Raw genomic sequence first — 12341 nt, 5'->3', positions numbered from 1 at the left:
GAAAGAAGCGTGTAAGTGGTTTGAAACACGTCTGACACAGAATACATTCTATGTAAGTCTTGGTTATTTTTATTCAGATTTGCCTCATCCCCCTTGGCCAGCAAATTCATAAAGAAATGGAGAGTGTATTAAAGGCAATACCAGTTTGGCTCTTTAAATTGGCTGCTATGGCCCATCTCACACACACATGCACGCACTACCTCTCATACACAGGTAGACTAATGCCACCTCTGCTCTCTCGTTTTTTTGTTTTTTTTTTTAAGATTTTGTTCATTTATTTGAGAGAGCGAGACTACAAGAAGGGGGAGGGTCAGAAAGAGAAACAGACTCCCCATGGAGCAGGGAGCCCGATGCGGGACTCGATCCCAGAGTCCTGGGATCATGACCTGAGCCCAAGGCAGACGCTTAATGACTGAGCCACCCAGGCGCCCCACCACCTCTGCTCTTATTAACAATGGTTTCTAGTTGACACACTGCTTCTTAGGAATTTGGAGAATCATCACTTCCTTTTTTCTAGAATTCTGATTATTGGTCTCTGGCCAATAATCCCAAACTGTCATTCTATAAAACTGCTCATGCTGGATCTGATTTGTCATGCCTAATTATCTTTCCAAAGTTTCTGGGGGAAAAAAATCTGAATTGGTAGATGGATTATAATGTTTATAATTTAATAATGTATTACTTCTTGCAAATTGAACTGGATAACAAATATGGACCAGAAACAAGATGAACTATAAAATACAAATCATGGCATTTTTATAAACTTTAGCATATACCAAGTGTTTTCATGATATCTTATTTGGTTTGATCCTCACATATCCCTCTAAGTCTACTATGGATGAGGAAATTGAGATCTATAGTCATTAAATGAAATAGCAAAAGTACCTCTATGAACAATTTGCAGAGGCAATCCTGAAAATCAGCTTTGCAGATATGGATTGTTTCCAAAATGTCATTGTTCTTTGTAATGGGACAAATACCATTGGAAGAAGCAAGGCATACTTTGGAAAAGAGAGGGGTTTTTTAATTAATTTAATGCTGGAAGTAGGTGTTTTTTTTGTTTTGTTTTTTGGGTTTTTTTGCTTCTTTCATTTCTCTTACAAAGAACACTTCCTCATAATTAACCAAATTTATCTACAACTTGTAAATAGACTATCTCTTTTGGTTATTTACAAGAGCATTAAATAAACACTGAGCCTAACCCTAGGGACTGCAAAGGTTATAGCAGTAGACAAGTATTTGTGTTAAGGTGCAATGACTAAAGCTTTAGAATCAGCCTGGAATTAAAATCAGCTCTGCTACATATTGATTTTACAATTTCTCTCAAGGTCCACAGCCAGTGATTACTAATATTGGTACTTACCTGCCCCGTCTGACCCCTAGAAAGGCAGCCCACCAGGTGTGCGAGTTATTTAAATCAATGGATGTAAGTGTTGAATCACTAAATTGTGCACCTGACACTAATATTACACTGTATGGTAACTAACTGTAATTTAAATAAAAATTTTTAAAAAAGCAAGTACACGGTACGTTGTGCGTCCTTCAAATAATACCATAAAAAATAAAAACCAATCAATCAATAGATACAGGGAGCAGGACAGAAGGTGAACCAAGCCCTATTCCCTTGCAGGGGCTTGGACAAGCCACTTTCTGAACCTTAGTTTCTTTATTTGTAAAATGATGACTCCCACATCACAGGTTTAGTGTAGGAACAAATGAGATGGTAAATGTGAGAACAATTTTAAATTTCAAAGCTACATTTTTAAATTAGTATCTCCACTTAAAGGATTTTAGCATGATATAGACAGAGGAAAAGAAACATGGAAATAAACAAAAACATTACTATTTTTCCTCCCAATGTATATTTTCTTTAGATAGTAACATGTTTGTGTAGTTTTTGTTTTGTTTTGTTTTGCAAAAGAATGGATGGATGGATGGATGGATGGATGGATGGATGGATGGATGGATGAAAGGTATTTTTGTCATTATATCACTTATTTCACAAAATGTAAAGTTTCTATGTTTACACTTATTATTTTTAAGGAAATGGGATAGAATGTGACCTACAAAAGTTTTACAACTGTGTTTCTCCTACACTTGGTAAGTGGTTTAATTTACTTCTTTAGTCTCAGGATTTATATGAAAGTTGCTCAGAGTTATACAAGACATTATTTTTATTTTTTTAAAGATTTTATTTATTTATTTGACACAGAGAGAGCAGGAGAGCACAGGCAGGGGAGTGGGAGAGGGAGAAGGAGAAGCAGGTCCCCCGCTGAGCAGGGAGCCCGATGGGGAGCTAGATCCCAGGACCCCGGGGTCATGACCTGAGCCAAAGGCAGACACTTAATGACGAGCCACCCAGGCGCCCCTATACAGCACATTAAATCATATTATGGCCAGTCCAGAAATGAAACAGAATAGAAACTGTAAAGAGGGAGTTTTCCAGTGTTCTTAAAATTAAGCACAGTAGCTTTTATAAACATAGACAGTAAAACAAAACAAAGCAAAACAAAACCCTCTGATTTCAAGATAAATCTGAATTAAAAAATTTTCAGTCACAAAGTAACAGCAAGAGAGTTTTGATTTTTATTTCTAGGTTTTATGTTTTTTTAAAATTTGATACTTTTGTATAATCAAAATAGCGTTGTTGCATTTTTCTTATTACATAAAGCATGCATGTTGTGACTAGTTCAAACATTGCAGAACAGAGAAGAATCTTGTGGAAATCAACAGAAGTTGCATCAGTCTGAGAATTACTGTCATTATTTAGGTGACCATTCTTTCATTTATTCATTCAATTATACATATATTATATATAAATACATACATAAATGTATATATAAAAATCTTATGCAAATGAGATCAAAATCATACATGCCACCTTTACTGGGGACAATTTCTTCTTAAGCAACATTTTTTTTTGCTTTCATATTGTTTATCTTAACCCCTAACCAATGTTAACTCTCTAGTATATTGTACCTTTATTTTTTTCTACATATGTAGCTTCATATTTATGATGTTAAATCTTGGGTTTTTTTAATTAAAATAGAATAATATTATATACCCTCCTATAAAACTTGCTATTCTATCCCATTGTGGAAATATCTCCAGTAAACCAGGAATCGAAATTCAGAGTTTCTTTTTCATTGTTGTAAAATATTTCATGGAATGGATATGGGTAGAAGGAATCTCATATATATTTTTAATAGCTTCCAAGCTGAATATGCAGAAGTCAGTTAGTGACCAGTGGAGTTAAGAGGTACACTGTCAAATTTCTTATAATTTCCTATATTTGATGGGGGCTGGAGAGAAATTTTGGGGAAACAAATCATGCATGTAGTTCTTCAGAGAATGTTGTAGGATAATGGGATACACAGACAAGTATATGTTTGTGAGAGTATATGTGTGTGTGAGTGAATGTGTCTGTGTGAGTAGAGGGAAAGAGTGGTGGTTTTAACCAATATAAAGAACTAGAGGACATGTGCAAAAGTCATGCCCTGAAGGAGTATCAAAGTTAGATTCTGGAAAAAGAAAGTCCAAAGTTTATCATTAATCAGGGGGTCTTGGTGAACAAAGGGTTCACAAGAGCAAAGAGTTTCAGTAACAAAGCCACAGGGAAAACAAGAACCAGAATATCTACCAAGAGTGAGGAGCAGTGAGACTGGACACTGGGACAAATATCACCTCCTGCAGGGGAGTTTTTCAGTATACATTTGCAAAGATAGCCTAATAGCTCTACAGAAGTCTAGAGAAGACAGGACAGAGAATCTCTGTGGCTGATTTAGAAGTCACTGGGTCCACAGATATCAGAGAATCTCAACACCCAGCCACATATTTCACAGAACTTGTGATAAACCCAAGAGTAAATTTACTTTAAACCTGTGTCATTGGCTTCCAGGATTATGTTTGAAATTTCTTCTCAAAGAGACACAATGTCAGATAAACAACTTTCCATCTTTTTCCTGTCCAAATGAATACTATTTTATGGAAATAAGCCCAGAGACTTTTCTGGAAAGAATTTCTGATTTCTAACAAAGATAAGAATCCAATGACTCAATGAATTTAGAAGATAACAACTCCCGTGTTTCATATTCTGTCTCCTTTGCTATATTCATACTGAAATATAAATAAAATATAAACACCATTTGCTAAGAAAGTAATGCTAGAACTGGTTAGCCACTTTTTTAGCTTTGAAAGTAAAATGATAAAATTTTTAAAAGCTCTGTCCTCCCCACTCTAGAATAGTCCTCTTCTCTGAATATCCTGTCCTGATTTTCATTTCAGACCTCATTGAAGTTAAGGGATTATGTACAATGGGAACACATAATTCTAGCTGCCCTGTTCCGTGTGAAGAAACAGAATACCCTGCTACTATTTCTTATTCTACTTTTCCAAGTCAAAAAGCTTTGAAATATCTTTCGAAGAAATTAAATCAAAGTCAGGAATATATCAGGTAATCTTCTTAGTCTTATAAATTATTTGTAATTAACAGGAATATTTTATTTAGTCAAAACTTTTAAAGGCCGAGAAAATAAAATTCGGATCAATGAAAGGAGGCAATGGCTTACGTCACTAAATTAACCATGAAAATCTAGAATTTTAAAAGCGGATAAGGTCATGTCTTTCAGTCCTTCAATTTAAGTGTGTGAAAAGTAAAATGAGGCCTGCTTGAGTAATGTGCTCATGATCTTACCTTGTTAACTGACTAGGGAAAATAATACTGCTGACTAATATCAGCTGATTCTTTAAAATAGGAAAACTCCTTATCTGCGTATCACATAGTTTGAGTGTTTTAATAACTACAAGGTTGATGGAGCACAAATTATTATTCTCATTTTACAGGCGAGGAAACTGACACACACAGCATCTCACGTAACTCTCCTAGGAAGGTAGTTAGTGGCACAGAAAGAACTTAGGCCCAAGACCTATGACTCCAGTCTTCTATGTTTTTCCACAAAGATATATCCTTCCAAGTTTGATTAACCAAAGATTAACTTAGGTCTCTTTTTGCTACACCATGCTGCCTCTTCAAAATTACAAGTCAAACTTCACTGAGAACTCTTTGTTCTAAAAGGAGGGTACGACCTTAACATTTCTTTTTGTTTTTTGTTTATATTTTTAAGCTGAGCACCTGGACCAGCAATACAGTACATGGGTGCTTGTACTTTAATATAATGAATATGTACTAACTCATTAAAAGCCAGGTATCTAACGTTGAAAGCACATTTTGATTCCACTTTTAGCCTGGTGTTTATTTTCACGAAATAAATAAAATACTCTCCCCATTGAAATGCCCAGTCAATAAAGTGATCTTTACAAGTCAGGAAGGAAAAGTACTTTCATCAAGACAGGGTTGATAGGTATGATTTCAAATACTCAGCAGATACAAAGATGAAAGGCATGAAAATTTGCAATTATCTCTTTGTTAATGCTCTTGTGTCTGGAACAGATGTCTCTTTGTATTCCATTTTAATATGGGAAAGTGATTTACTTATGGTATTATTTCTGTTATACTTAAATATGACCGAGAAGTGCAGTTGTGTGCCTTTTGGCTGGTCGAGATCTCCTGGGTTATATCATTACTTAATATGCTTCATGATGTAGTGAAATTGTTCAGGATTTAAGTCCAAGAATATCAGTTTGGGTCAGGAGAGGCACAATTATAAAATATCTGGATTTTAATAATGGTAAGGAGATCAAGGAAAAATTGAGTGTTTATTGCAATTACAAAACACTACATAAATACTTCCAGTTACTTGAGTATGAGTGCTATATTACGGGGAATGAATTCGTTTTGCATAAAACAAACAATTTCATACAATTTTTGCTTGAAAAATTGTTAAATTCAAACAGAACAATTTAAAAAGTTCATTTATTTAATGAACTAATGAGACTGGCTAAGATTCAGCCAAAATTTATCTTTATATTCATCTCCATAGTGCCTGCCTTAGGCAAGCTAAGCTTCCTATTATCTTTATAATGGGGGTCAGCAACTGGCTTCACATAGCATAGATTCAATGAGACCCAATTACTGGGCAAGTCACCTGCCTGAGAGAAGTTGAGTAAATATCACAGTATTTTTGTAAGGGATGAACTTATCTTCTCTCAGAAATACAGATGAATAATGATTGGAAATGGTTATGAGGTTTGTGCTTGGGAAGTTAAACAGTATTATCAGTGTACATGCAAATTAGGAGCACGATGGGGGACAAAAAGATTGCAATATTACTAAAATTACTGGACTTCCAAGACAACTTTATTATTTCCTTCACTTAGGCAACTCTTTTATTGTTTGTAAATATGACAGTACCCCCTAATTATCTACTTAAACATAGTACGTTCTCCTGTTACCCCAGGTTAAACCAATGGAAATTAAGTAAACATATTAATGATATATTTTGAATTAAGTGTACTTGGGAATATTGATTTCTTAAAACTCTGAACAATTAGGAGAGTGATTTACAACCATGTTCCTAAGATATATTAGAGGACACCATGTAATTCTAGGAAACATTGCTAATAGGATTCATTCTTAATGACAATTATTGTTGCCATCTGAAAATCATCAGGTGGTTGGTTTCCACCTCAGCTTATAAAACAGGTTAATATTTACCCCTTTGTTCATTGGTTTCATCTTCAATTTGTTCCCTTATTTGTTCATTTTATAAATATGTAATGAGCACCTATTATGTGTCAGGATTTGGGGTGTTCTAGGTATTAAGGATTCCTCAGTGAACAAAAGACAAAAACCCTGACTTGTTCACTTATTTTCATTGGGTTGAAGATGAGCAATAAATATATATACAGTCATGTCAGATGGTGCTAAGTGCTGTGTAGAGAAAGGAAGCAGAAAAAGGGGCCTGAGGAAGCCAAAGTCAGGGAGGGTTGTTCTCAGTGTTGAGGATTGTGATCAGGTAAGATCTACCTGGGAAGCTGACAGTTGAGTAAAGACCTAAAGCAGTTGTCCTCAAACTTTTTGATCTCAAGGTCCCTTTGCATTCTTAAAAGTTACTGAAGAGTCCAATGAACTTTTCTTTGCGTGAGTTGTAGCAATATTTGCCATATTGGAAATTTAAACTATGAAAATGTTATATATTAATTCATTTACAATGACAATAATAAATGTACTAGATGGCAATATAGATAAAAGCTTTTTACAAACTATTTTCTGAAACAAAAAATAATTCAGGAAAAGGAGTGGTATTATTTTAGAGTATTTTAAATTTCTTCAGTATCTGGCTTAATAGAAGACAGCTGGATTCTCACTTTTGCAATTAATCTGTTGACTTATGTAATTTTGGTTGAAGAATGTAAAGAAAATCTTGGGTCAAACAGATATGTGGTTGGGAAAGAGAGTCATATTTTAATAACCTTTGTAGACATATGACACTTTTCTTTGATAACACATCAAAACCCAACAAGTGTAGTTTCTTAAATGTTAATTGCAAGTTGTATCTTGTGGTTGCCCCATGGGGAGTGGGATTGTTTCTCCATTCAAAATTTGATTTGGATGTTGGGACCTATGATGCCACCGATGCATCAAGGGGGGTATGAAAAAAATTCACTGGTCATGTAATGAGACTTTCTGGGAAGGCTCTGGCATCTCCCAAGCAGATCCTCTCTTGGTTTGGAAGAGCAAGGAGAGGCAACTGGTTTTACCTTTCACTGTGGTCATGAAGTAGGACTTGGATGAGAGATCTTAAGGGTTTGCGCTTTCCCAGGTGCCAAAGGAAAAAGTACCTGGGCTTTCTTACCAGCCTATCTCTTATGGGACAAGAGGAGGGAAGGGTGTCTTTTGAAAGCTGCCATTTGAAAGTAGTGAAATATCAAAACTTATCAATGAAGTTTTCATATTGAAATATATTAGTATCTATTGATCTTGTATTTTCGATGGATCTTTCATCCATGAATGATTTTGAACATTATTTGCTGTCATTAGAAAAATTCTGAGTAGTGCAGATCTTCCAAATGTTGATCCATTTAATATATAATATACATTTCATTTTCATATCATTATTTATCAGAAAAGTCTTTAAAAATTGGGTAGCTGTCAAGCTCATCATAACAGACACAAATTTTCCAAAATTATAACTATAGCATAAAAGCTATAGTTGAAATTTATTATTAACTGCAAATCTTATCAGTTATTTCTCTTGAAGTAACAAGTCATTTTCTTCATTTTTAAGACAATGTCTGCCAAATATCATAGTCTGAATAACCATAGTTTGCCAGTCATTCTTTCAAGTAAAAATGATGTTCCATGTAAATGTGGCTACTGTAGCTTTTTGAAATAACAATCACAGTGAAAATGTCAAATAATATGTTCACATATTATGAAAATAATTTTGACTTTGTGAACCCTCCAAAAAGATATTGAGGACCCCTACACATCTGTGACTGCACTTTGAAAACCGCTGATCTAAAAGAGGTATAAGAACTAGACTCAATAATAAATGGTGGAAGAAGATTCCAGAAGGAGGGGAAATCAAATGCAGAGGGAGATCCCAAGGCAAGAGCATGCCTCATGTATGGAGAGAATAGAATGGAGGTTGGTGTGGCAGGAAGCAGGGTAAGCAATGGCTAAGGATGCTAGGGAATGAGTTGAGAAAGTTCAAAGTGAGAAGGTAGGTGGCAGAGACAGGGTCATGGAGTTTTACTTAGAGTATACTAAGACATATCTGGGGAGTTTTGGGCAAAAGAGTGATATGATTTGCAAGTTGCAGAAATATTATTTTGGTTATTGTGTGATGAAAAGAGGATATGTGTGTATTTCAGTGAAATACATTAAAACTGAAAGTGGAAAGACCAATCAGAAAGCTATTGGAAAAATCCAGGTGAAATGATAAGAGCTTAGGCAGAGGTGGTAACAGTGAATGGGATGAGTGGTGGTTGGATTCTGTATATATTTTGAAGGTAAAACAAATATTTACGCATGGATTTGGCTGTGCAGTGTTATTGCAATATAAATAAGGAAATATCAAGAGCTTGGCTTGGAATATGTTCAATTTGAAATACCTATTGAATATTCAACTAAAAATACCATGAGGCAGTTGGATTTTTATTGAAGTTCAAAGTAAGATCTGAGCTGGAGACAGAGAGTGTGAGGGTATCCAAGACTATATGAAGAGTTATTTTTTTTTAAAGATTTTATTTACTTATTTGACAGAGACACAGTGAGAGGGAACAGAAGCAGGGGGAGTGAGAGAGGGAGAAGCAGGCTTCCCGCTGAGCAGGGAGCCCGATGGGGGGCTCGATCCCAGGGCCCTGGGATCATGACCTGAGCCAAAGGCAGACGCTTAATGACTGAGCCACCCAGGTGCCCCTATATGAAGAGTTATTTTAAAATAGTTTTTATTCGCTCCAGTCTCATATAAAGATTTCTAGAAGACACTAAGAAAGCAGAATCTCTGCCTTAATATATTAATGATATAAAGTAAATGCCATTTATTGTGATCACAATAGCTTTACAGTGTCAACATTAAATGACATCTGAATTAAAAATGAGTATTACTTTCATCAAAGAAGAATTAAAAGTAGTGCTGACAATCTTGAGCTAGATTAACTTTATTTTTATCCCCAGGGAGAATCTTGTGAACATTGAAATAAACTATAGTGACTTAAACTATAAGATAACTCAGCAGCAAAAAGCAGTGAGTGTGTCTGAATTACTTGGTAAGTGTTCTTTAGCTGTTCCTCAATTTTTAAGGCATTTTCTATCTTTTTTTTTTTTTCCTTTTGTACTTAAGGTTTTAGCTTATCACTGGAGGAAAAGAGACAGTGGTTGTCTTTCGTCTGTCATTTAAATCTGACACTTTCCCACTTTCTATCCACAACTCCAGCAAACCTCACAACAGCTTTCACAAAGAAAAGGCTGACATTTGCATTTATACCCAGCATCTTACTTTCCCTTCAGCCACCACCCCTTTCTCCAGCAAATGACTACTGTAGAGTGTTTCAGTTGTCCTTCCTCTGAGTAGACTGTCAGGCATCTCAGACCTCCATGCGGAACTCCACCCAGACTGCATTGAAAAGAAGAGGCGGAGCAAGCAAAGTTGAACCTTTAAGTTGCAACCATTGTCTGTTCCTGGCCTTAACAAACTTAACAGCTGATTTCCTAGATCTCATGGACTATTTAGAGGAAGTCATGTGGGAGACAGTAGAGAGGGTCAGATTCAGGCAAAATGACAGCAGTCACACCCTGGCAGCTGAGCCCCTGAATGCGGAGGAAATACACAAATCCGTCAAAGTTCTAGGGGCAACCAATACTTCATTACCACACTTTACAAAAATAGCATGATCCTGAGAATGGCCCAGGGCAATGAGAAAAAGATTAATAATGTACTCCATTTAAGAAGTTAGTGCTCGAGGTGTCAAGTTCATAGAGACAAAAAGTTGGATGTTGGTTTCAAGAGGCCAGGAGGCATGAGGGATTGGGTTTTTTTTTTTTAATGGCTGCAGAGTTTCAGTTGGGGAAGATGAAAAAGTTCTGGAGATGGATGGTGGTGATGCTTGCACAACAGTGTGGGTGTACTTAATGCCACAGAACCGTACCCTTAAAATCTATTAAAATGGTAAATTCCATGTTACATTTTACCACAAAAAAAAAAGCACAAACAATAAAAACAAATATAGATTTTTTTTTTTTCAGATTTTATTTATTTAACACAGACACAGCGAGAGAGGGAACACAAGCGGGGGGAGTGGGAGAGGGAGAAGCAGGCTTCCAGCCGAGCAGGGAGCCCGATGCGGGGCTCGATCGCAGGACCCCGGGATCATGACCTGAGCCGAAGGCAGTCGCTTAATGACTGAGCCACCCAGGCGTCCCGAAACAAATATAGATTTTAAAAATTTCTTAAACACAGGGAAATATTGTGTTAACATATTTTTTGTTGGGGCGCCTGGGTGGCTCAGTTGGTTAGGCGACTGCCTTCGGCTCAGGTCATGATCCTGGAGTCCCGGGATCGAGTCCCGCGTCGGGCTCCCTGCTCGGCAGGGAGTCTGCTTCTCCCTCTGACCCTCCTCCCTCTCATGCTCTCTGTCTCTCATTCTCTCTCTCTCTCAAATAAATAAATAAAATCTTTTATAAAAAATAAAATAAATAAAATAAATAAAAAAACATATTTTTTGTTGGATGAAATATTACAAATGCTTAAAAAGACAGTTTTCCAAATTGCTTGGAAATTTGTTTCTGGAAAACATCATCACTCAAAGCCATCTAAATGTTACATTTCTGTTCTTCATTCAACACAGGGAAATGAATTTGTAACTGTCTATGATGTTTTATTAATTTGCCTCGATTTAATATCTTCCTAAATCTTTGAGTAATAGTTTTGGAAACAGATTTTATAATTGACTTCTCTCTCTCTCTCTTCTCTCTCTCTCTCTGTGTCTCTCAAGGCATCAGTTGGTACCTTTTCTATAACTTTCTCCTTTTTGAGATGATTTATATAAATATTATTTTAAGATATTATTAATTGCTATTACTTTATTTATACCAAACTTAAAATGATACAGTTAACTCATCTTCTTATATCGGTTCTGATTAACTTATTAGCTTCAAATAATTTAAATTCTAGTAATGTTTAATTTGCTTTTTATAAAAAAACATGATTTATTCAATGTCATTATTGGCTTTATTACAGCAGATGTTGGCGGACAACTGGGCCTATTTTGTGGGGCCAGTATGATTACAATTATAGAAATTATTGAATATATATTCACCAATTTCTACTGGATATGCATTTTGTTCTTGCTGAAGATACCGGAAATGACGCAGGGGTCTCGTCCACCTCAGCCTCATCTGGGGAAGAGAAATCGCATAGAAGAATGCTAATGTGCCTGTAGGACAAAAGCTTTTGCTCTTCTCTTCATAACGCATTCAAATTTATTCATGGCTAATTCATTGTTATGTAACTTTATCTTACAGTTTGGGGATTCAGTAAAAGTCATTGTAGGTATCTACCTCTTTATACATATCTTTATGTCTGTCTGTATTTATGCATAAATATTAATTTATATAATAATTTATAAAATTTATAAGTACTGTTTTATTTTTTTCACCATTGAATTCCCAGCACCTACGACAGTAGAGATTGTGTATTAAGCATTTCATAAATATTTTTTTTAATGAATGAGTGTTTGTGTAATGCAAAAAGACATTCTTTATGACTGGATATGCAAGTTGCACCTGGTAAAAGAACTGTATTTGAGGAGACAAGATACTTTTTTATTGAGAAAATAGTATGTGTAATTTGTGCTTTACAAAATTTCAGAGAATTTTTATTTTCACTAAAATTCAACATTATTTTGTCTGGAGACTTCTACTGTATAACTTTTGGAGG

General features: G+C 35.5%; 1 protein-coding gene across 1 annotated transcript in view; it reads left to right on the top strand.

Moving 5' to 3' along the window:
- The window catches only part of ASIC5 (acid sensing ion channel subunit family member 5), a 31390-nt gene extending 19557 nt beyond the window's left edge, over positions 1-11833 (top strand). Inside the window, exons 7-10 of the mRNA XM_045879370.2 lie at positions 2044-2100; positions 4285-4453; positions 9581-9672; positions 11643-11833. Of these exons, the coding sequence (XP_045735326.2) occupies positions 2044-2100; positions 4285-4453; positions 9581-9672; positions 11643-11833 (509 nt within the window). The remainder of the gene's footprint in view (positions 1-2043; positions 2101-4284; positions 4454-9580; positions 9673-11642) is intronic.
- Positions 11834-12341: the final 508 nt, after the last annotated feature.

The sequence above is a fragment of the Mirounga angustirostris genome, unplaced genomic scaffold, assembly GCF_029215605.1.
Source record: "Mirounga angustirostris isolate CCGP_5_RB_7025 unplaced genomic scaffold, mMirAng1.0.hap1 SCAF_2, whole genome shotgun sequence".
Classification (NCBI taxonomy): Eukaryota; Metazoa; Chordata; class Mammalia; order Carnivora; family Phocidae; genus Mirounga; species Mirounga angustirostris.
The sequence above is the reverse complement of the archived record's forward strand: the minus strand, read 5'-3'. Positions and strand labels throughout refer to the sequence as shown.